The sequence below is a fragment of the Ruditapes philippinarum genome, unplaced genomic scaffold (genome assembly GCF_026571515.1).
Source record: "Ruditapes philippinarum isolate M1 unplaced genomic scaffold, ASM2657151v2 ctg223_1_1_1_1, whole genome shotgun sequence".
Lineage (NCBI taxonomy): Eukaryota > Metazoa > Mollusca > Bivalvia > Venerida > Veneridae > Ruditapes > Ruditapes philippinarum.
Genome location: NW_026851762.1, coordinates 3893 through 30470, shown reverse-complemented (window position 1 = coordinate 30470; position 26578 = coordinate 3893). Strand labels below are relative to the sequence as shown.

The following is a 26578-nucleotide window of genomic DNA, read 5'->3' as shown; positions in this document are numbered from 1 at the left end:
TAAAAAAAAAATAAAATAATTAAAAATATTAAAAAAAATATTATGATGGCTGTGCCAATAATAATTCTAGTAACTTTTTGTTGTCTTAGTGCAGAAACTTTAATGTAGCCCCATTATTTAAACATTTTAATAGGTATCAGAATACTTGCTTGAAAAGTGCAGTTGTAAGACAAGGGGCATTACTCTGAAGATCATATTTTTATAAGTTATGCCCCTTTTTAAACAGAGTCAAAAATTCAAGTTCTAATAAAATTATAGTGATAGCAATTGCCCTGTACATATGAGCATTAACACTACATAAATGGTGCTCTTGTCTTATGTACTAAGTCCTTTCTCTTCATTCTAATCCAATGTGCTATTGATATATTCCTATTTCATTTATTTGATGCTTTTCATAAACAAAAAAATTGTCAAAAGAAAAATACTTTTTTTTTTCTTTTTTTTTATGATTTTGTAGGAAAATTTTCTGATTTAAAACCTGGGTCTATCACATAAATTGTCAAAAGAAAATTACATTTTTTGACAAATTTGTAGGAAAATCTATTTCCGATTTAAAATCTAGGTCTATCACATTTTCGTAGGGGTCACAATATAAAGTGTTTTAAAAGAAAAAAACAAAAAACTTCAAAGTCAAATTTTATGGGAAAAATAAGATGCAATGACTTTAATGTAAATTGCTAATTTTTATTTTTCTCTTTATCTATAGTACTTGACCCATTTACTGATGCTTAATATAGCCATTAATATCTTATCAATTGATAAAATTATAAAAAAAAACAAAAAACGTAAAACCTTCTGTTACACTCTTAACCCTGACCACTCTAAATATCTTAAATGGACTTGTCTATCTTTTAATCATTATTAGCTGGGAAAATTTCAAAATAAGTGAAAAAGTGTAGACCATGATAACACAGCAGAAATGTGCCGATTTATGGACAGGCCGATCATGGTCTGCACTGGCCACATGGGTAGGTTCTGTTGCTGCAAGATGGTTATGAAGCGACTTACTTTAGGAAAATGATAAAAAGACAGCCATGGTATACATATCATTTAATGGTGATGATAAATGACATTGGTTACCAAGGATGCTTCATTGCATTATGTTTTTTATATAAATTGCATATTTGTCTGTTTTCATAGTTTAATTCTTTGATTAATTTGGGCCTTATAGAGACCAAGTGGTTTAAGCCTCCAAGGCTGAGAGGCAAATAATAAATTATATCTCTGACATAAAATCACTTACTTTTGTAATTTGAAAATCTTGAGAAAAGCATAAGTTTTTTTACCACATATTAAGTCCTTTGTAGCATAATATTCAGAATATTCAGGGTCCTGAACTAGCATTATAAAAGAGCTGGAAAATGGCGATATTGATCTGATTGCATGGTGCTGATCAGACTTAAAACATGCTTTAATAGCAAAGCAGTCAAACTTATTGAAGTAAATAAAAATGACCTAGATTGTAAATCATGATATTTTAAGAAATTGTTAAAGACTGGATTGGCTTGCAATGGACACATTTTCCATAAGTTTTAAAATACTAAATGAAACAATAGAATTGTATCATTTGGATATTCTTTAAAAAATTATTGTGAAAAAGAAAAAATTTGATCGAGTCCCCAATGCATTTATATAATTATATACTGTTGAATAATAATAGTTTGTTCTAGAACAAGTTATAATCTGCTATATATAGATATATAATATCGGATCATGTATCTCACACTTAGCAACAACATCCCTATATAATTGAGCCGCGCCATGACAAAACCAACATAATGGGTTTGCGAACAGCATGGATCCAGACCAGCCTGTGCATCCGCGTGGTTGCGCAGGCTGGTCTGGGTCCATGCTGGTCACAAACCCACCGGTATGTTGGTTTTGTCATGATGCAACTCAATTTATAATTCTTCTGTGGTTTCTTGTCACATATGATTCTAAATACTGAGTCAGCATAATTATTTATGGTATTGCACATGTTCCATTATGGACCGATTCACTTTAAACAGTGATGTATAAATTTCATCAAATGTTTCTTATTTTATTTTTTCAGATGCAAAGAGTTACTAAAGAAAAGTGTTTAGAAGTGATCAACAAATTTGAACCCACCAAAGAAGGCAAACGAAAAGGAAGATTAGGCATAGATGGTATTTTTTTTATGTCTATGACTTTAACCGAGTGGTATTATTTCCCCACTATTATAATGAAAATTGTTTTGCCCTTGTCGTTCACTCATCTTGTCTGTTCACAAGTGTCCCGAATGGGATTTGAACCCACAGCGGTGAAGGGAGCAAGTGGTTTCAGGTCAATGGCATTAACCACATAGCCAGGGTCAGGGGCTGATGATGTGACCATATTTCTATGTTTGTCGAGTTTCCTCGAGCTCACCAGATGTCTCGTTCAGATATTCTTTATATCTCAACATTAACCGATCATATCTATATACAATTTTATCAGAACAGACTTTCGTCCTGAGCTCAGCTTTAAGAGAGGGAAAAAAAAGTCCTCCTAAAATGCAAAATACTCATTACATTAGATCAGGGATTTCAAATGTTTTAAATGTATCTGTTCAATAAATTGCAGGAATCTGTATAAAGATACTAGAATTTCAGCTTTAAATGGTGCTCTTGATATGTTTTATATTTTTTGAAGTATGTAATCTGGAATGTTTTCTCCCAGAAATGGAGACATTAAAGGGAGGATTGACAGACATTTTCAATTTATATGAATCGTGCAGAGATTAAAGAAACTTATCTTAGCAAGCCATTAGTGTTTGTTTTTCAGGAACATTTTGTCTTCTTTTTTTTGTAAGAATAAATATTTTCTTTTTTTTTTTAGAATTGAAAATTACATGATTCTTAATAGATTTTTTTAAACAACTATTGAGTATTCCTGTTTATTACGTGCTTTTCGGTGGTTTATAGAAATATATCAGTGATATAAAAACTGGTAATTTCACTGTTTAAAACAGTGAAATTACCATTTTGATAATTTCACTGTTTTGAATTTAAGCCCCTTACGTTGTTTCAGTGAAATACCAGCGTGCACAGAACTGGGTACCAACTTAATGACGTGACGTCGTAAATGACGTCACGTTGTATTATCATTTGGCGCGCTTTTCATTCAGTATTAGGTTTAATGTCTTTTTAAAACGTTTCTTTGCATATAATAAAAAGAAAATTTGTTTAGTTTAGTGTAAGATCGAAATATATTTCACCTTGTGAACACCAAAAGTTCATATTTCACTCGTGGCTGCGCCACTTGTGAAATATACCTTTTGGTGCTCACTCGGTGAAATATATTCCGTTCTTACACTGAACTATACAAATATCCTCTATTTATTTATTTTTTTTTTTTTGAAAGTCAATAATTTTATTGCAATTAAGCATTTGTTTGCATGTTTCCTATTAGACAAAAGATGATTTACCAAATTTGTTGTTCAGGTCATCAGGTTTAATCCTAGGTCCATATTAGAATCTTGTTTAACTTATTTACATAATAGGAATTTAGTATTTAATTTTTCCAAGAAATCACAATATAATGTATGACCTTATATAATATGTATATTAATTACCTGCTTGTCCACTGTTTTAGTTTTTTATAAGTAAACAATCATGTGGTAATAAGATAAATGGGGTCCCCATGGCCAAATGATAAAGGTCACTGACTATGAACCTTGTCCCTCACTAACATTGGTTCAAATCCTGTGATTAAAAAAATAAAATAAACATCTAGCATAAGAAATGTTGGAAGATCTACTCTAATGCCTGTTCATGCCAAATATAATGAATTGAGGAACACCTTAGGTCTTCTTTCACCAGTTAAACTTGAAAGTTGCCATTTCACCTTAACACAGTGTCTGAGTGAATGTGACTCAAAATTCAATCATACACACAGTTACATGGTACCATTGGTACCAATTACCTTATGTTTTGTATATTTTCAGGATTTACAGATTACCTGTTGTCAGATGAATGTGATATATTTGATCCTGACCATAATACAGTCTGTCAAGATATGAAACAACCTCTTTGTCATTACTTTATAGCAAGCTCACATAATACGTAAGTTATTTATAGCAAAGCTCACATAATACGTAAGTTATTTATAGAAAGCTCACATAATATGCAAGTTATTTATAGCAAGCTCACATAATATGCAAGTTATTTATAGCAAGCTCACATAATATGCAAGTTATTTATAGCAAGCTCACATAATACGTAAGTTATTTATAGCAAGCTCACATAATACGTAAGTTACATAACGTTACATAACCAATTAGTGTTCCATCAAATGCGGAGAAATTGGTTATTACTGGTTAGTTATCCAGGAAAACTGGTTAGTTGACCAAACATCAAGATACATGTATGTTTTTTTGCTGATGTGTGAAAATTGGCATAAAAACCAACCAAACTACCAAGTGATCATCAAGGGCCAAGGAGTCAGTGACTTTGAATCAGTGGCTGTTCACTTCTGTGAGCTTGAAACACCTGAGGGACTTTAAATATTTACAATAGAGGAAGCTATTCTTTAAGGCTACTAATCGGGACTCTTCTCTGGTGCCAGCTGGTTTTTGAAGTAATACACAGAAGGGCATTTTAGTTTTTATTCAATCAGTAAAACAAGCAAAATTGCCTTATGTAATGATGATCTCTAGATGGCACATGTAGATTGTACTATTATTGTTTATTTTTACAGTTATTTATTAGAAGATCAACTGAAAGGTCCATCAAGTGTTGATGCATACATCAGGGTTTTAAGGACAGGATGTCGGTGTGTAGAGTGTAAGTATTAGCTATAATATAATTCCCATCATTGTGTTATATCAAGGTGAACCATAATTCAACATGAAATATTGTTGGGAATAATCATGCTGGCAGTAGCTCTCGAGGTTAAATGAATTTGTTACTTACAACAATACAAAATATACAAAACATGAAATTACTTGTTCTTTGAACGTTAACATGTTCATAGAAATAAATCTATTTTCATAGAAAAATCTATAGTAATATTATTATCTTACTGTCTGTCTGTTATAATTTATTTATCTCTAACATATCAAGGGGTTAAAATTACCCCCTTTTATCAATTTATCATGAAGCTGCATAAATGCTTACAAATCACATTATTATTGACAATTATAAAGCAACCAAAGGAACTGATATGCAGTTTAAACCAACAAAGTTCTGTAAAAACATCAAAAATGTGTAATAAAGAGGTCATTTCACATTGTTGATATGAGAATTATACTGTTGCTATTGGACTTGTACACAGGTGATTGGCTAGCGTCTTGTCCAATATAGATTTTTACAGTTGTGTACTTGTCCAATAGAATTAAGCATTGAACTCAACAATATATAATAACTTTATATTATCATTGCTAATGAAAATTTCAAAACATGAATTGAGTGAATAGGGAACAGTGCAGACCATGATCAGATCTGATGTTATACATGGCTTGCACTGGTTGCATGTATTGATTCAATGGATTTAGTTCCTGTTCCAGTAAGCTAAGAAACAAATTTAAACACTGTACATAAAAAAAAAATTAAAGCGACCTTCAGCTTGATAAAGGTTCTCTGGACATTGTTTTGAAGAAGGCTTAAGAGTGGTATGATGCACTTTTCCAAAACAATATTGCTGAAATATCTACTGGTAGTTGGAAACAACACTGAATTATTTACTCTCTTTTTGTTTTTAGCTCGACTATTCGATAAGAATAAGTAGAGCTATTGCAGTCACCCGAGCGTCGGCGTCGGCGTAACCACTTATGTTAAAGTTTTTGTAATAGTTCAAATATTTTCAAAGTCCATTGACATATGGCTTTGAAACTTTGCACACTTGTTCAACATCATGACCCCAACCTGTAAACAGGAGGAGGTAACTCTATCAAGCATTTTGACAGAATTATGCCTCTTTTTCGACTTAGAATTTACGTTAAAGTTTTTGTAATAGTTCAAATATTTTCAAAGTCCATTGACATATGGCTTTGAAACTTTGCACACTTGTTCACCATCATGAACCCAACCTGGAAACAGGAGGAGGTAACTCTATCAAGCATTTTGACAGAATTATGCCCCTTTTTCGACTTAGAATTTATGTTAAAGTTTTTGTAATAGTTCAAATATTTTCAAAGTCCATTGACATATGGCTTTGAAACTTTGCACACTTGTTCACCATCATGACCCCAACCTGTAAACAGGAGGAGGTAACTCTATCAAGCATTTTGACAGAATTATGCCCCTTTTTCGACTTAGAATTTACGTTAAAGTTTTTGTAATAGTTCAGATATTTTCAAAGTCCATTGACATATGGCTTTGAAACTTTGCACACTTGTTCACCATCATGACCCCAACCTGTAGACAGGAGGAGGTAACTCTATCAAGCATTTTGACAGAATTATGCCCCTTTTTCGACTTAGAATTTACGTTAAAGTTTTTGTAATAGTTCAAATATTTTCAAAGTCTATTGACATATGGCTTTGAAACTTTGCACACTTGTTCACCATCATGACCCCAACCTGTAAACAGGAGGAGGTAACTGTATCAGGCATTTTTTTTACTATCAAGCACTAAGAATAGTCGAGCGTTGCTGTCCTACCGACAGCTCTTGTTTGTGATCGCTCTTCATCCAGCGTCCGTCCGTCGTCCGTCCGTCTGTCGTCCGTCCGTTGTCCGTCCGTAAACTTTTACTTTAAATGACATCTCCTCATTAACCACTAAGCCAATTTCATCCAAACTTCACAGGAATGTTCCTTTGGTGGTCACCTTTAGAAATTGTTCTAAGAATTTAATTCCATGCAGAACTCTGGTTGCCATGGCAACCGAAAGAAAAAACTTTAAATATCTTCTTTAAAAAAAAACAAAGAGCTAGAGCTTAGATATTTGGCATGAAACATCTTCTAGTGAGTGTCTATCAAGTTTGTTCAAATAAAAGCCCTTGGGTCAAAATTGGCCCTGCCCCAGGGGGTCATTGATTTTCCCTATATGCATATAGTAAAAACTTTAAAAAATCTTCTATTAAAGAACCCATAGAGCTAGAGCTAAGATATTTAGCATGAAACATCTTCTAATAAGTGTCTACCAAGTTTGTTTAAATAAAAGCCCTTGGGTCAAAATTGGCCCCGCCCCAGGGGGTCATTGATTTTCCCTATATGCATATAGTAAAAACTTAAAAAATCTTCTTTTAAAGAACCCAAAGAGCTAGAGCTAAGATATTTAGCATGAAACGTTATAGCGTAAAACGCGCTTAATGTTACCGTTACACGTCTTCTAATGGGTGTCTACGAAGTTTGTTCAAATAAAAGCCCTTGGGTCAAAATTGGCCCTGCCCCGGGGGTCATTGATTTTCCTTATGTGTGTATAGCAAAAACTTAAAAAATCTTCTTTGAAAAAACCCGTATAGCTAGAGTTTAGATATTAAGCATGAAACATCTTCTAGTGAGTGTCTACAAAGTTTGTTCAAATAAAAGCCCTGGGGTCAAAATTGGCCCCGCCCCGGGGGGTCATTGATTTTCCTTATATGTGTATGGCAAAAACTTAAAAGTCTTCTTTGAAAAAACCCAAATAGCTATAGTTTAGATATTAAACATGAAACATCTTCTAGTAAGTGTCTACAAAGTTTGTTCAAATAAAAGCCCTGGGGTTAAAACTGGCCCCGCCCCAGAGGTGTCATTGTTTTTAACTATATGTGTATAGTAAAAACTTAAAAAATCTTCTTTTAAATAACCCAATGGGCTATAGGTTAGATTGTTAAGCACAAAACATCTTCTTGTCGGTGTCTACCAAGTTTGTTAAAATAAAAGCCCTTGGGTTAAAATTGGCCCTGCCAAAGGGGGGAGGGGGGGGGGGGCGGAGGTCATTGTTTTTCATTACATGTGTGTAGTAAAAACTTAACATCATGAAACATCTTCTAATGGGTGTCTTCCAAGTTTATTCAAATAAAAGCCCTGGGGTTAAAACTGGCCCCGCTCGGGGGGCTTATATACAGGTGAGCAACCTCAGGGCCATCATGGCCCTCTTGTTTACTAAATTTACTATGAAAATAAAATGTTTAAATGAAAGGATAGGGTTTTAGATTTTTTGTGGAGATAACTTGTTGATTACATCACATTTGAACTCTTTGATTTACAGGAGAATTTAAGGAAGGGAGTCACATTTCAATGTTTAATTTAATAGATCATGCATCAGTTTTTATTCAGACATTTCTAATTATTTTAATTTAATATCTACTGTTTTCAATTGAATTCTTGTGACAGAAATGGTGGACTGGAAAGGATCACAGAGTTTTAATTACAGAACTGTTCAACTTGAACACTTTAGTAACTATATTTGACTGCTCTGAAAGAGTTATTAGATAATTTGGTATATAGAAATCTATTCAGCTTTCTCGTTGAAAGTCAATAAATTCTAGCACCATGTAGGGCTTTGTTTCATATGTGAAGTAATGGGGCTTTTTAGAAATTTTGAAAAATTTTGAAAATTTACAATAACAGTATTTTAGTAAAAGGGGAAGAAAAATTTGTTTAAATTGAATTTATTTGGAAAATATGTGATTTTTAAGAATTTTTTTTTTTTTTTTGGGGGGGGGGGGGGGGAAGGCACCTGGCACCTGTAAACAGTCTTGTTATTATGAAGGGAAAACAATCTCTGCCATGACCTTCTATATGACCTTGACACTATCGGGGTGAAAATAGTAATGTAAAGTAAATGAAATATATAATTTAAAATTGTTTATTTGTGTTTGTGTATTTACAGTGGATTGTTGGGATGGAAACAACGATGAACCAGTTATTTACCACGGTCATACTTTGACGTCAAAAATCTCTTTTCGTCATGTTATAGAAGCAATAGAAAAATACGCTTTTGATACATCGCAGTAAGTTTTCTTCTTTAATGTTTGGGCCTTTCCATAGAGCTGTATGAAAAATTAGATCATGATTTCAAGTCTCATGTTAGTCCTGTACTTTATTTGAGTGTGAGACAAAAGCCAATTTATCAAAAGCACCTAGATTTTTTGTTAATACAGAGAGAAGCCCCACGAATATTTGGAGATGGCCAAAATGCTGTTAAGGGGGCCCATGGAGGGACTTTTGGTAATTTTTAAAAAAAATATATATATTGGAATGCTTTTGTCGGAAGACGATTTCCTGTGAAGATTTTGTTAAAAATCATATGACGTAGTAAACTAGTAACTGAATCATCCGTCTGGATGTCTGTCTGTACAACCAAATAGGGTAAGTGGGCCATTTAAACATAAAACAAAAGAGAACAATAGAGTTCATTCTGTAACATTAGAGCGGAGCCAGTGGCCCTCTATTAAACATAGAAATTGCCTTTTATCCCAATTTCTGAGTAAATGGGTAAACTTTATTTTTGTTGAAAATTTGTTATTGACAAGAATCTGGGCTGGGGCATTTGTGTTTACCAATATATTCTTGTTTTAAATTTGTATTTTGTATCAGCAAAATAAGACCATACATTCAACAATTATTTCATAAGCTACAAAATTCAATTAAATCTGTGACTTAGTGTAATGAAATATCAAACTATTAAATAGAAAATCAATTTTTTTACCTGAAATAATCGATCTATTCGTCTTCATTAAATTTTTCCCCATTGCAATCTCTTGTAAGTTTTTCATATCGTAATTAGTGAAGTATGTGCTCTCGTTATTGGAGTAGTAAATTAGTATGATATAAAGCTTTATTGGATAATTACTCTCTTAATGTCTTTTTGCGAATAGTCATTTAATTTTGTGAGAATTTTATTTTCTTGAACTTAAATTTCACTGATTTCAGCTTTTATTGTTGCACATAGGGGAGAAATCATTAATTTCTGATTATCTACACAGGAAAGCTGATTAGGTGGACCGTCTGCCAAGATATGACCAAAAAATTTGTTAAAATCTGCTTAAAAACGAAACAAACAAAACCAAACCTTAATTTATTGACATTACTTATTAAGTGCAAAGCGGTCATAGCTTATTCTTCATATCCAGTTCGTAATGTCTGGGTTTTACAAGAAATAACAGGATGTACAAATATATACGTCATTAACAAGGTTTATTTCCTAAGTGCTTATAGTGTATTTTCTTGTTTAGTACTACCAGTTTTCTATCAGTAGGTTAAATAAGATATTGCACTTTTAGACTTATTCTCTAAAACCGGTGTGTTATGTATAATCCAGTAACTAGGTAAGATTCCCTCGCAGCATGTTATTGGTTCTTTAACTTCTTTTGGTAATTTCTTTCATGTCTCTTTCTGATCGGTACTTATATACCCTCTTACTTTCAGAAATTGCCCATCTCATTATACCCCCAAAAACGAAGTTTGGGGGGGTATATAGGAGTCACCCGGTGGTCGGTCGGTCGGTTGGTCGGTCGGGCGGTCGGTCGGTCGGTCGGTCCAGACGTCCGTTGCATTTTCCTTGTCCGGAGCATAACTTGAAAACTAATGGTTGGAATTCAATATAACTACATACAATGGTCAAGCACATTGAGAGCAAGTGCAGTGCACAAGAACCATAACTCTATCTTGACTAATTATAGAGTTATTGCCCTTTGTTACTTTTCCTTATCCGGGGCATAACTTGAAAACTACTGGTTGGAATTCAAAACAACTTCATACAATTGTCAAACACAATAAGGGGAAGTGCAGTGCACAAGAACCATAACTCTATCTAAAGTAATTACAGAGTTATTGCCCTTTGTTGCTTTTCCATTGCTTTTTTTTTTGTCCGTTGCATTTTCCTTGTCCGGAGCATAACTTGAAGACTAATGGTTGGAATTCAATATAACTACATACAATGGTCAAGCACATTGAGAGGAAGTGCAGTGCGTAAGAAACATAACTCTATCTTGACTAATTACAGAGTTATTGCCCTTTGTTACTTTTCCTTGTCCGTGGCATAACTTGAAAACTACTGGTTGGAATTCAAAACAACTTCATACAATTGTCAAACACAATAAGGGGAAGTGCAGTGCACAAGAACCATAACTCTATCTAAAGTAATTACAGAGTTATTGCCCTTTGTTGCTTTTCCATTGCCTTCTTTTTTTTGTCCGGACCATAACTTGAAGACTAATGGTTGGAATTCAATATAACTACATACAATGGTCAAGCTCATTGAGAGGAAGTGCAGTGCATAAGAACCATAACTCTATCTAAAGTAATTACAGAGTTATTGCCCTTTAGTACTTTTCCATTGCTTTCTTTTGTCCGGACCGTAACATGAAGACTAATTGTTGCAATTCATTATAACTTCATACAATGGTCCAGCACATTGAGAGGAAGTGCAGTGCACAAGAACCATAACTCCATTTTGACTTATTACAGAGTTACTGCCCTTTGTTAATTTTCCTTGTCCAGAGCATGACTTTAAAACTACTGGTTGGAATTCAAGACAACTTCATACAATGGCCAAGCACAATAAGAGGAAGTGCAGTGCACAAGAACCATAACTCCATCTTGACTAATTACAGAGTTATTGCCCTTTGTTACTTTTCCATTGCTTTCTTTTGTCCGGACCATAACTTGAAGACTTATTGTTGGAATTCATTATAACTTCATACAATGGTCAAGCACATTGAGAGGAAGTGCAGTGCATAAGAACCATAACTCCATCTTGACTAATTACAGAGTTACTGCCCTTTGTTACTTTTCCTTGTCCAGAGCATGACTTGAAAACTACTGGTTGGAATTCAAGACAACTTCATACAATGGTCAAGCACAATAAGGGGAAGTGCAGTGCACAAGAACCATAACTCCATCTTGACTAATTACAGAGTTATTGCCCTTTGTTACTTTTCCTTGTCCAGAGCATAACTTGAAAACTACTGTTTGGAATTCAGTACAACTTCATACAGTTGTCAAGGACATTAAAAGGAAGTGCAGTGCACAAGAGCCATAACTCCATTTTGACAAAGTACAGAGTTACTGCCCTTTGATACTTTTCCTTGTCCGGAGCATAACTTAAAACGTACTGGTTGGAATTCAAAACAACTTCATACAATGGTCAAGCACAATAAGAGGAAGTGCAGTGCACAAGAACTATAACTCTATCTTCAGTATTTATAGAGTTATTGCCCTTTGTTCTTTTTCTTTGTCTTTCTGGACTTATTACAGAGTAATTCAATTAAACTTCATCAATGGCCAACCACATTGAAAGGAAATGCAACATACATGAACCACAATTATCTTTAATTGCCCACAACCATAACTCTATGTTTCAATTCTATTACAAGGTATTCTGTTACTAGTAACATCCTCATTTCCGAAGCAGACTTGTGGGGGTATTAATCACATTTAGTGATAGTTCTAGTTAAGATTAAGAAACAGAACAAAAGAGAACAGTAGAGTTCATTCACTAACAATGAAGAAAGAGGCCATTGGCCGTCTATTAAACAAAAAAATAACAATAGAAATGACCCTTTATCCCAATTCAGTTACACGTCCGTCCCAATATCATGCTGTCCCTGTGTCTGACTGACAAAACAGTGGAATGTGGAGGCATCCATGGTCTATGGATACATACCTAGTTTTCTTTTTTTGTTGATACCAAATGATATTATCTATGGAAAACCATAATAGATGATCCAGTTTCTTATATACAAAAACAAAGCCTAAGTAAATATGTAGTATTTATATTTCTATATTGTAGATACCCTGTGATATTATCCATCGAGAACCACTGTAGTCTGAAGCAGCAGCGTGTAATGGTAGATCACATGACCGCCATATTTGGTGATAAACTTTACTGCGGAACTATCGATGAGAAACGAGTACGACTTCCTAGTCCCGAGGATCTCAAGGGAAAAATTTTAATTAAGGTACTTTTACATTACCTTAGATTACCTTACATGTTTTGACATTTGATACTTCAGTTTTGTCATAGATTTTTTAGTTCTGTCAGATTTTTTGCTATTTCGTTTGTGGATAGTCTGCCTTTTACAAAGTAGAATGTACTGATTGACCTTTGATTTCGTCGCAAGCTGATGAGAGGATAAGATTTTTTTACTAGATAACACAACAATGTATACTGTAATTAAAATAACAAAAGTCCATTAAGCTAAGCTTTATTAAATAGTTGACTATCTTTACAAAAGCACTGATGGAATAATAGAAGACTTAGTGGAAGATCATTGATTTACCTTTGACACTGTCATTAATTGAGCTTCTTACACTGATAAGGAAAATTTAATTTCCAAGGTTACTTAATGTACATGTGTCACGTATTGAACTGTTCACTAATTAATGGAGAAAGTTTGTAAGCAGCCCGATAGCTTAATTGGTAGAGCAACAGCACTATGATATTCAGAGTATCCCGGGCTCAAGTCCCAGTCAGGCGGCACATTTTCTTAACCTGTGACACATGCTGGAAACTATTTCTATGCTTGAAATGGTAGAAATACTGTACCTGACTTAGAAAAACTAGAAAATGTTAAGTCCAGTGTCAAGCATTAATGAAACTGGCAAAAGTATTTTCGTTTGCTTGTTTTTAGCATTTTAACCTCTTAAACTTTTTCATTAGTATTCTAACTTAGGTAAAAGATTATAGAGACAGTGTTAAGTGTATAATGCAGTGTTTAACCCTTTCACTTCCATAGGGACGGCTTAAGCCGTCCGTGTTATTTTCGGCGTATTTGCCATATGGACGGCTTTAGCCGTTTCTATAATAATAATAGTAATAATAATAATTTAATAATAATAATTATAAAAATAATAATAAATATAAAGAAAATTATATCATCGACAATAATTATTATTATACTAACAGAATTGGAAACATATATAATTATTATAATACTAATAACAAATAATAATAATTATATTAATTAATAATATAGTAATTTCTTAGAAAATCCTCTGGCAAATAGGTAAACAATAAAACAATAACCCTCTGGCAGCGAAAGGGTTAATGAAATATTTTTTTGTAAAATTTATAAACTGTAAAATCATTATGTCACCACAACCTTATGGTCAGATCATTTAAGGAATTTTGCATAGAAAGTCTAACATGAATATTGTACATAAAAACAGAATCAAATGTTCCAGTAGTAGAACAAAATATACTGCTATTGTAAGTAAGGTTTTTAGCATTAAGCAGTGATTTCCTATGCACCATTTAGTTCTAGCAGTCTGGACCATTATATAAATACAGTATGCTAAGGATTAAAGGGACTCCACTGAGGTTTTTTAGCTCACCTGTCACAAAGTGACAGGGTGAGCTTTTGTGATCGCTTTTCGTCCGGCGTCCGTCCGTCCGTCCGTCCGTCGTCCGTCCGTCGTCCGTCCGTCGTCCGTCCGTCCGTAAACTTTTACTTTAAATGACATCTCCTCATAAACCACTAAGCCAATTTCATCCAAACTTCACAGGAATGTTCCTTTGGTGGTCACCTTTAAAAATTGTTCAAAGAATTTAATTCCATGCAGAACTCTGGTTGCCATGGCAACCGAAAGAAAAAACTTTAAATATCTTCTTTTAAAAAACCATAAGAGCTAGAGCTTAGATATTTGGCATGAAACATCTTCTAGTGAGTGTTTACCAATTTTGTTCAAATAAAAGCCCTGGGGTCAAAATTGGCCCCGCCCTGGGGGGTCATTGATTTTCCCTATATGCATATAGTAAAAACTTAAAAAATCTTCTGTTAAAGAACCCAAAGAGCTAGAGCTAAGATATTTAGCATGAAACATGTTCTAATGGGTGTCTACCAAGTTTGTTCAAATAAAAGCCCTGGGGTGAAAATTGGCCCTGCCCCGGGGGGTCATTGATTTTCCCTATATGCATATAGTAAAAACTTAAAAAATCTTCTTTTAAAGAACTCAAAGAGCTAGAGCTTAGATATTTGGCATGAAACATCTTCTAGAGAGTGTCTATCAAGTTTGTTCAAATTATAGCCCTGGGGTCAAAATTGGCCCCGCCCCGGGGTGTCATTGATTTTCTTTATATGCATATAGTAAAAACTTAAAAAATCTTCTTTTAAAGAACTGAAAGAGCTAGAGCTTAGATATTTGGCATGAAACATCTTCTAGTGAGTGTCTACCAAGTTTGTTCAAATAAAAGCCCTGGGGTCAAAATTGGCCCTGCACCGGGGGTCATTGATTTTCCCTATATGCATATAGTAAAAACTTAAAATATCTTCTTTTAAAGAACCCAAAGAGCTAGAGCTAAGATATTTAGCATGAAACATGTTCTAATGGGTGTCTACCAAGTTTGTTCAAATAAAAGCCCTGGGGTCAAAATTGGCCCCGCCCCGGGGGGTCATTGATTTTCCCTATATGCATATAGTAAAAACTTAAAAAATCTTCTTTTAAAGAACTCAAAGAGCTATGGCTAAGATATTGAGCATCAAACATGTTCTAATAGGTGTCTACCAAGTTTGTTCAAATAAAAGCCCTGGGGTCAAAATTGGCACTGCCCCGGGGGGTCATTGATTTTCCTTATATGTGTATAGCAAAAACTTAAAAAATCTTCTTTGAAAAAACCCAAATAGCTAGAGTTAAGATATTAAGCATGAAACATCTTTTAGTGAGTGTCTACAAAGTTTGTTCAAATAAAAGACCTGGGGTCAAAATTGGCCCCGCCCCGGGGGTCATTGATTTTCTTTATATGTGTTTAGCAAAAACTTTAAATCTTCTTTGAAAAAACCCAAATAGCTAGAGTTTAGATATTAAGCATGAAACATCTTCTAGTAAGTGTCTACAAAGTTTGTTCAAATAAAAGCCCTGGGGTCAAAACTGGCCCGGCCCCAGGGGTGTCATTGTTTTTAACTATATGTGTATAGTAAAAACTTAAAAAAAATCTTCTTTTAAAAAGCCCAATGAGCTAGAGCTTAGATGTTTAGCATGAAACATCTTCTTATGGGTGTCTACCAAGTTTGTGCAAATAAAAGCCCTTGGGTTAAATTGGCCCTGCAACGTTGGGGGGGTGGGGGGCCTATATACAGGTGAGCGACCTCAGGGCCATCATGGCCCTCTTGTTCATATGACAGGACAGAAAATAAATTTTTAAGATTAATGTTCCATTTGATGACAGTCTAGGTCAGTAACTAGTGTGCAAAATTTCAGGTCATTCGTTGACACCGTTGTTCAAGAATAATTATTCTAATTGTGAAAACTGACCCAAAATTGAAAAGCTATGCGACGCTTTTCAATCAAATCAGGTTTAGAAATGGTACAAAAACACAATTTCCAATTTATTTCTGAGGTTTTGTCTCAATTATCTTTTGCATATCTTTCTGTTTTAAGGTCCCAGCTGATCTATATAAGAAATTCAAATTTTAAGTTTTAGGCTTTTGCACCTCAGTGGAGTTCCTTTAAGCTATTTTGATGTGAATGATAGATTTTTTTTAGTGGTATAAATCAAGCTCGTTGTAACAATGAGTTTTAGTTTAAATTCTTCTCTGACACGATTTATCTGGAAGTATATAAGGGTAAATGTCTCTTTTAATTAGTTGCTATCAATAATTCTGTTTTTATCTTGGTGATTTGTGAACAGTTCTGTTCTATGAAAGCTGCAAGCTGGTAATCAATAAAGACATGAACGGGTTGAAGATTTTGAACTTATTATCTCAAGATTTGATACTGAAATATTATGACAGGGTTGCAGACAAATTATCCCTATATCTGGTCTATTTATGATGGTTTTATATCTAGGAGATGATTTGGAAAGATTAGTAATTTATTTATGGATATTGATTTGTTATCTATCATACTGTAAACAAAGACTTGTTTGTGATGACTTAATTTGAAGGATTTTCGTTATCTGCCACTTGTGTGTTCAGTTAAAGTGGCCTTCAGTTTTTATTTCTTTGTTGGAAAAACAAATCTGTGATGTTTCAGATAAGTTTTTTTAGTAATATTACCTAGGAAAAGTGTATTTCAGTAATATTACCTAGGAAAAGTTTATTTCAGTAATATTACCTAGGTAAAGTGTATTTCAGTTATATTACCTAGGTAAAGTGTATTTCAGTAATATTACCTAGGAAAAGTGTATTTCAGTTATATAACCTAAGCTTTTTTCAAAACAATGTCCTGAGAGTTTCTTTTACTGTTTCTTTTCTAAAAATAGAAGAACGGGAAACAAATTGTTTGCTTTATTATATTGCGCAGACTTGTAGATTAGATGTATCGAGGGGCTTCCTTATTGTTTATGTATTTTATTGATGGTAAATTTCATTTTCCACCATTATTTCTTTTGATTTGACAATTCTAAGAAGCGATTTATCTAAAAATAACATTATTTAACCTTTAGAAAAGCTGAAGGCCAGTTTCAAGGTTATAATAATAGTACCTGTCCGTCTGAAAAAATGTCAGCACACTTAATGACTCAATTAAATCTTTCTTAACCTGCTGAATTTCTAAAATGGATTATTCAAGCTTACATTTTCAGAACTTTTCACCACAAATTTTAGGATATTTGAAGCTAATTATTGTCAGCCAACAGTATAGAGACCCTGGTCAGACTACAAGGAAATGCAGGCTGACCTGGCTCTATACTGGTGGCAAAGGCTAATCAATTTCAGTTCCAGAAGGTTAAAATGTTAAGGTTTTAAGCTACTTATATTAATCAGTATGCAGCATTTTTCACTTATATACTTAATGTATTATGATTTGGTTTCAGATTACTGCCCCTGCATTAAGTTTAGAGATTTAGTATGAATGTTCAACTACATGTCAATGTCATTTTCTTTTCTTCCATTACATTTCTGACTATAAGTCTACCCTTTTAAACCTTAAACTGCTTAAGTTATGTAATGGATTTGTCATTCTTTAAATTCGGAACAGTCTACAGTGGATTTCATTATCAAAATACAAAAATTGAGCTACCAAAAGTATAGAGCCTGGTCAGATTGCACAGATTTTAGACTTGCCTGGCTCTTATAATACTAATGTGGCGAATGGCTAATTACTTTGACAGTTCCAGATGGTTTAGTGTTGTAAAGGGACTGATCTAATATGAGACACTGAGATTGTCAAAGCCCCTTTAAAAGTTCACTTTACATTTTAACATTATTTTGTTCATATGCTGATGCTGTTAAAACTTATAGATATTTTAAGCTTTTAAAAATAGAACTTTACTCTGTTATGGGTCACAATAGTAGGCAATCCTGAAAAAATTGATATTGTTTGGGGGAAAAAAATCAGTCTGATCTTGGTTTACAGTAAGTAGACTGGTATATTTATTGCATCAAGGGAACACTCAATATTGTGTAATGTTTGAGACACAGTCTATGCCTGTAATAAGAGGGAGGATGTGACAAATTTGTTAGACATTTGTTAGACAAATTACTTAAAAATTGCAATATTTAGTTGTCTGTAGCCATCGTAGACTTGATTGATGAGCAATTAATGAAGTCTGTTGAAGATATTTCCTTGTGCTTTTATGATGGAAACGGTTCTGAAATAAGTTACGCCAGACATCGTGTGGCGCTACATATATTTTGTAAATGGCATGTGCAATGATGGTTGGATCATATCAGACTGTTAACAGAATAAAGAAACTTTATATACCAATTCCTAATTTAATCAAATGACATAAAACACAGAAATGGCATTTTATTAAAGATGTTATTGTGAAACAGTCGCACGCTGAATGTCTGTACATATAATGAAAAACTTGCGTGCAGGTTGGTATTTCCAAAAACTGTAAGGAATGAGTTGAAACTTAATTCACTCACTTGTTCTCAGTTATCTAACATAATGGTTGCAGGTCCCATACCTCTTGAGTTACCTTTTTAGCTCACCTGTCACAAAGTGACAGGGTGAGCTTTTGTGATCGCTTTTCGTCCGGCGTCCGTCCGGCGTCCGTCCGTCTGGCGTCCGTCCGTAAACTTTTACTTTAAATGACATCTCCTCATAAACCACTGAGCCAATTTCATCCAAACTTCACAGGAATGTTCCTTTGATGGTCACCTTTAAAAATTGTTCAAAGAATTTAATTCCATGCAGAACTCTGGTTGCCATGGCAACCGAAAGAAAAATCTTTAAATATCTTCTTTTAAACAACCCTAAGAGCTAGAGCTTAGATATTTTGCATGAAACATCTTCTAGTGAGTGTCTACCAAGTTTGTTCAAATAAAAGCCCTGGGGTCAAAATTGGCCCCGCCCCGGGGGGTCATTGATTTCCCTATATGCATATAGTAAAAACTTAAAAATCTTCTTTTAAAGAACCGTAAGAGCTAGAGCTTAGATATTAAGCATGAAACATCTTCTAGTGAATGTCTACCAAGTTTGTTCAAATAAAAGCCCTGGGGTCAAAATTGGCCCCGCCCCAGGGGGTCATTGATTTTCCCTATATGCATATAGTAAAAACTTAAAAAATCTTCTTTTAAAGAACCCAAAGAGCTAGAGCTAAGATATTAAGCATGAAACATCTTCTAGTGAGTGTCTACAAAGTTTGTTCAAATTAAAGCCCTTGGGGTCAAAATTGGCCCTGCCTCGGGGGGGTCATTGATTTTCCCTATATGCATATAGTAAAAACTTAAAAAATCTTCTTTAAAGAACCATAAGAGCTAGAGCTTAGATATTTGGCATGAAACATCTTCTAGTGAATGTCTACCAAGTTTGTTCAAATAAAAGCCCTGGGGTCAAAATTGACCCCGCCCAAGGGGGTCATAGATTTTCCCTATATGCATATAGTAAAAACTTAAAAAATCTTCTTTTAAAGAACCCAAAGAGCTAGAGCTAAGATATTTAGCATGAAACATCTTCTAATTAGTGTCTACCAAGTTTGTTCAAATAAAAGCCCTGGGGTCAAAATTGGCCCCGCCCCAGGGGGTCATAGATTTTCCCTATATGCATATAGTAAAAACTTAAAAAATCTTCTTTTAAAGAACTCAATAAGCTAGAGCTAAGATATTTAGCATGAAACATGTTCTAATGGGTGTCTACCAAGTATGTTCAAATAAAAGCCCTGGGGTCAAAACTGGCCCCGCGGGGGGGGGGGGGGGTCATTGATTTTCCTTATATGTGTAAAGCAAAAACTTAAAAATCAAAATCTTCTTTGAAAAAACCCAAATAGCTAGAGTTTAGATATTAAGCATGAACTTAGATGTTTAGCATGAAACATCTTTAAGTAAATATCTACAAAGTTTGTTCAAATAAAAGCCCGGGGATCAAAACTGGCCCTGCCCCAGGGGTGCCAACTATATGTGTATAGTAAAACTTTAAAAATCTTCTTTTAAAAAACCCAATGAGCTAGAACTTAGATGTTTAGCATGAAACATCTTCTTATGGGTGACTACCAAGTCTGTTCAAATTAACAAATAAAAGCCCTTGGGTAAAAATTGGCCCGGGGGTGGGGGGGGGGCCTGTATACAGGTGAGCGACCTCAGGGCCATCATGGCCCTCTTGTTACAGAGTTATGCCCCTTTTCCTACTGTCAAGCATTTAGAGTATAGGAGTATGCTCTCATAATAAGGCCATGATTTTTGCATTGTCAAAACATCGGTTAGTATCTGTCGGTGTTGATACTGTGTCACAGAGCAAGATCATGGGAAAAATTTATTTTATCAGAAGACAAGTTCTGTCATCTTAAATTTTTGAGACTTCACAAGTATGTTTTATATTACAGATTTAACATAAAGATGATCATTTTATGTAGTAAAAAAAGGTCATCAGATCAAATAGTAAAAATAAGGTTATTAGGTCAAATACTAGGGAAACCTTGATGTACTCTGTAAAAATCACAAATTCAGCCAAAATTTAGCAAATTAAGTCAGAATATTTACATCTTTTGAACATTTTGTTAATTTTATAGAGTTCATAGATTTTATCAATATCTGAATGGAAGTTTTGCCAGAGTAATGAATTTATTGTTATACAAAACTAGAGATGGGTACATGGACACAGTGCATCAACACCACTATAAGTTTTATGATGATATGCCCAAAAAGATATAGGTGTATAATGTTACACACCTTTTCGCCCGTCCCCCATTTGTCTGCAAGCAGTTATTGTGTATGGTCTATAAATGAACTGGAAGAAGAAAATTAAAACAACTTGACAGAAATGTTAACCATAATAAGATGATGTGCAGTGTGCAGGGTTGACCTTCCTCAGGTAAAGGTCACACTTAGTCATTATTTTTTTTTAACAATTTCAGATATTTAGTCCAAATCTAAAGTTGGTTTAATATTGCAAACCAAGTCATTGTGGTTAATGTTTTGTCATTTCCAGTAAAAATGGAACATAGTCACGAGGTCAAATTATATAAAAGCATCATTAATTGTAAATAAATGTTTTTTAATATATAACAGGGTAAGAAGTTGCCAGCATATATAACAGATGAAGGTGAAGTTACAGATGAAGATGAAGGGGCAGAATCAGAGAAGAAGAAAAACAACAAAAAGGTAAGAAAACTTTCATAAAGACAAGGTCAAGGTCAAACACATAGGGGTAAAAGTTCAGAAAAAAATAGGAAAATTTGTATAGGGACAAACTTGATTGCTACAGTTCTTATCGCCCACATTTGCACCTTAAGCTTTTGTAACATTGTCACCCTTGGTTGTAATGGATTTTCCCTGTTTTGAATTTGGAACAGTTCATTTAAAGTGTAAGGGTTCCAATAGAAAAGTACAAAAGTTGAGCTACCAACAGTATAAAGCCTGGTTAGACTGCATGGATGTTAAGGCTGGCCTGGCTCTATACTGGTAACATAGACTAATCATTTTTGACAACATTACTCAAGCCTTTTTAGTCCCCTACCGGTTTAACCAGAGGGGACTTTAGGTTTACCCTCCGTCCGTCTGTCTGTCTGTCCGTCTGTCTGTCAGTCCGTCAGTCGGTCCGTCCACAAAACTGGATCCCGCGATAACGCAAAAAGTACTGAAAATATTTTTATGAAACTTGATATATGGATAGATGGCAGTATGGAGATTATGCACGTCTTTTTTTTTTCTTCCTATGTTGAAAATTCTGGTTGCTATGGCAACAAATAGTCTGAAAATATGGCAAATTTAACACATAAACTGGATCCAGTGATAACTCAAAAAGTACTGAAAATATTTTTATGAAACTTGAAATATGGGTAGATGGCAGTCTGGAGATTATGCACATCTTTTTCTTTTCTTCCTATATTGAAAATTCTGGTTGCTATGGCAACAAATAGCCTGAATTTCAAGATTTCTGATTTAAATTTTTCAGCTTTTTCACTATATGTTCTTTATTTCTTAAGGTGTTTACTTCAAACTTTAAATATAAGTTTCTGGTCATCAACCACATCATATGTGACAAGGTTTATAACTCTAGGACAAAAAATATCAGTATTACCTCCCTTGAACTTAGATTTTTTAGGGGAAAAAATGTTGTCTTTTTTAAATAACTTCTTTATTTCCTAATGTATCTACTTCAAACTTCATATATATGTTTCTTATTATCACTCAACATTTTTGAGAAGGTTAAATACTCTAACAAGACTATTTCCAGAATTATGTCCCCCTTGAACTTAGATTTTTTTCGAGAAACTGGTATTTTCACTCCAACTTCTTCATTCCTTATAGGATTTACTTTAAAATCCCACATCATAATAATATGACAAGGTTGTATAAACATAATTTCCTTACTAAGCATGGAAACTTAACGCATTACTGTGATATAGACAAACTTATTTTATTATGTTTTGTGGTCGATATTTTCAAATACAGACTTCATCCTCAAATTCATTATAAATGGCAATACACAGGAGTGTATGACAATTAAAGAACTTTTTGAGGGACCGGTAGGGGACTACTGTATTGCCCGCAATACTATCAAATGCTTGTTCCATTGTGGATCCCTCTGCCTGTCATTTGTTTATTTGTAAAGTGTAAACTTTTGATAAAGCCATACTGAGAAAGTTAGATTAATGAAAAAATGTTTGTTACCCCAACTTGATGAAGTTGGTATATTTGCAATCCCAGCCTTCAAAGAATAGCATAGATGTTGTTTTTATTAAAGTTATAAGCTGAGCTGTACATTTACTTCATATGTCAGGATAGAAACACCATGATATTTGCCATGTGAAGGTTGTTTTTTTATATATAACAGTAATCTCAATATAACTAATAAAGAACATTTTATTGTACAGAATTGATCTCTTGATTAATATGTATGATACCTTTTCATTTATTTCCCTGGTCGGTGAAAAATGAATGGCCAACAATCGACATGAAAGTAACATTAATAAAGTCTGATTGTTGTAGTGAATGCCAGTGTTCTCAATGCAGCAATTTCTCAATATCATGCAGACTGTTTTGCCAATTAATGTTTGTCACACAATCCTCGCGTAATACTGTAATGGATTTATTACATACAATGTGCTGATGTCACTTCCTGTGTGCAGGGGGGTGAACATATTGATAGATGACCACCAGTAATTGTTTCATTAGCTATTACAGCAACCCAACATGTTCTCGGTATATAAAGGGAATACTAGAATTACAGTGGTGACATTGCAATAAAAATAATTACCATCTAATAAACGGTCTTTAATGGAATAATTGATTGCGAGAGCTGTATTCTGTATTTATTTTATGACCTCAAATTACTACTTCTTTGAAAGAAAAATTATGTATAATGAATTAATTCGTCTGATTCTTGTTTTCAATAAAATATCCAAAAGAACGAAAAGGTTAACAGGAAATATTTGTTTTTAAAAATATCCAAGAAAAAGTGGTAGTGGCTTGGTGCTACATCATATAGGTGGTGTGTATTCTATGCTTAATGAGGGTCTGTCCGCCCTTTTAGGCATTGAGAGTAGGGATGCCATGATATAGGTAGGAAAATGAGTCAAATATTTTACCTCCCACCTGTCCTGGCACTGCCAGGGGATTTTATTTTGGGCTAATATAGCAGGGGATTTTGCCGACATGCAGTGCCTAGGCATCATGTTATAAATTTAAACATGGATACAGTAAAACCTGTGGTAAATGTGACCACCTCTGAATAAAGATCATCCTGTATATAAAGACCACCATTCAACAGTCGTTCATTGATCAAATAGAACATAGTAAGCCCCCCCAAGTATAGACCACTTGTCTATAAAGGCCAAATTTGGTCTCTCCTTTATCTGGCCTTTGCTCACAGGTTTGACAATATTGTCACCTTAATTCAATAACATATTAACTCCATTTGAATTTAGAAGAACTTATTACCTTATTGCACTAAGGTGATTATATGAGCTTTCCTTTTTATCATTTCAGGATGGTGCTTTAAAGAAACATAAGTTAGCAAGAGAGTTGTCTGATTTAGTTAACTATTGTATGTCTACAAGATTCGAGGACTTTCAGGTCTCAGCGCAAAAACGTAAGTATTTTTAGATCAAAGCTACAATAACAAGGCTTTCTAAAATTTATGTTAAAATAAAGTATTTTTGTTTACGATTTATGTTTGTAAAAAAATGTTTACCTTTCTTCCCTTTTAAATGAGCATTTGATAGAAGATTGTACCAAAGATGGTTTGGAAATTTTTAACCGTTAATTAATGAAGTATCCGTGAAGTGAATTAAGAAATTTCAAAAGTGAAATCAAGAAGATGAAAATTTTTGAAAATTACCATTGTGAACATTAAACTTATCAAAAAAGAGTGGTGCAGACTCTTTATATTTTAGGCAGATTTGTATTTTATCAAGAAACATTTTACCAATATCAACTGTTGGTCAGTCACCATTATAACAGTCTTTTGAAACATATAGTAAATTCTGCTCAACTTTTCAATGAAAACATGAGCATAATGTCACTATATATCTTTATATTCAACTAGTGATGAATTTAAATTATCATAAAAGCCACAATTTAAATGTTACAGTGTCTAAATAGTATTTAAGTCTCCTACAGATTTCATTGGAAATATGATTAAGAAAACAATGCAAGGGAAGAATATAATTTTCCTTCAACAAAATACAACATAAAATATTCACAACTTAAATCCTTGATGGTAGTCTGATTTTCTTTAATGGAGGTCAATTGAGGATTTTCACAACCTCTTAAAATCACTCAGACATTACTTGAGTCACATGACACGGGCTTGAATGTCAAACGTTAATGTCCGCTTTGATTGGATAATGCTAGGAACACATTCTGCTTTAACTAGCATCATTTGTTAATAGCATTTCGTATATTTAGACCATCCACTTTCCTATATAAACTCTGTCTAGGGGGATTAATCACTTTTCTTGATAGTTTCTGCTTTGTTATTCTAGCCTAAAGGGAATAAATGCTACAAAAGATTTATTTATGTCTGCTTTCAGAGCAATACTGGCAGTTGTGTTCATTTAGTGAGTCTCAGGCGCTAAAGCTTGCAATATCGTGCCCAGAGGAGTATGTTAATCATAATAAAACATTTCTGTCTCGAATTTACCCGAATGGAATGCGCGTGGACTCAAGTAATTATAATCCACAGGATTTGTGGAATTGTGGATGCCAAATGGGTAAGAAAGAAAAAAGAAACAAACGAGTTTGATCTTGCAAATATTGTAGCTTTTAATTAAAAAAGTTACTCAACTGTAAACATAACAGCAAATGCAATTGTGAAAATAGATTGAATAGTCCATTATTTATAGGAACAATGTGTTACTGTATAAAGACAAGCCTTATATCATTGTCATTCAACAACTTTTATATATTACTTGTTTGTAAATATAGTTAAAATTTAAATATAAATGAAATAAAATAAATAAACATTTTAAAATAGTTCTCTGAAATTATTCTGAATTAAGAGTGCACATTTAAGTAATAAAAGTCCTTCAGTCTTTTTAATGGACTTGCCCTATTTGTGATTAGGTGAGTCCATTAGTAGTGTTTTAGGGATGTTATTACCAAGAAACTAGATTTACAATAATGAAACTAAAGATATACAGAGAGAAATTATTGGATAATTTAATCTGACCATTTTACATTTCTTTTACTTAAACTGTTAACACTATAATTATACAGTGGCCTTAAACTACCAGACTCCGGGTTTGATGATGGATCTCTACAATGGTTGGTTCAATAAGAATGGTGGGTGTGGCTATGTACTTAAACCCGCCATCATGAGGGAGGAGATTGCGTATTTTAGTGCTAATACAAAAGAAGTCATTCCAGGGGTATCACCACAGATTCTTCATATAAAGGTATAAGATCATAACTATAATACACTACAGCCTCATTATAACGCTCATGGTGGGGTCCAATGTCTCAACACCGCGTTCTAACGAGGCTTTCATTAGGACGCTTATTGCGAAATTACCGCATTACCCCACCCAACGCATATATATATAACGCTGACGATTTTTACTTACTGTTCAATGAATATTGACATTTTCTTTTTCTTAAACAATTCAATGATGTAAACATATATTATATTCACAAATAATACTAATTATATTCAAAAGAAACAAAAAAACTTTCGAAAGAAAAACATAAATCATAAATATAGTGTAAACAGTTAGCCAATAATGTAATGGCGTTTGATTAACTAGGGGACACAACTAAAGATGGACTGTAAATTACAATTGATTTTGGGCTTGTGTTGGTTATTTAATTCAGCCAGGTTTACATGTCTAAGATATGTGTGTGAATTTTAGTTTATTTATACTCACCACCGGTTGCCCATGTCACA

General features: G+C 33.8%; 1 protein-coding gene across 1 annotated transcript in view; it reads left to right on the top strand.

Moving 5' to 3' along the window:
- The window catches only part of LOC132739037 (inactive phospholipase C-like protein 2), a gene marked incomplete at its 3' end in the record, with an annotated part of 110743 nt that extends 84653 nt beyond the window's left edge, over window positions 1-26090 (top strand). The window contains 9 exon segments of the mRNA XM_060726689.1: window positions 2054-2147; window positions 3947-4064; window positions 4699-4784; window positions 8757-8877; window positions 12660-12828; window positions 21259-21351; window positions 24181-24283; window positions 25227-25406; window positions 25912-26090. Coding sequence (XP_060582672.1) covers window positions 2054-2147; window positions 3947-4064; window positions 4699-4784; window positions 8757-8877; window positions 12660-12828; window positions 21259-21351; window positions 24181-24283; window positions 25227-25406; window positions 25912-26090 — 1143 coding nt within the window.
- Window positions 26091-26578: the final 488 nt, after the last annotated feature.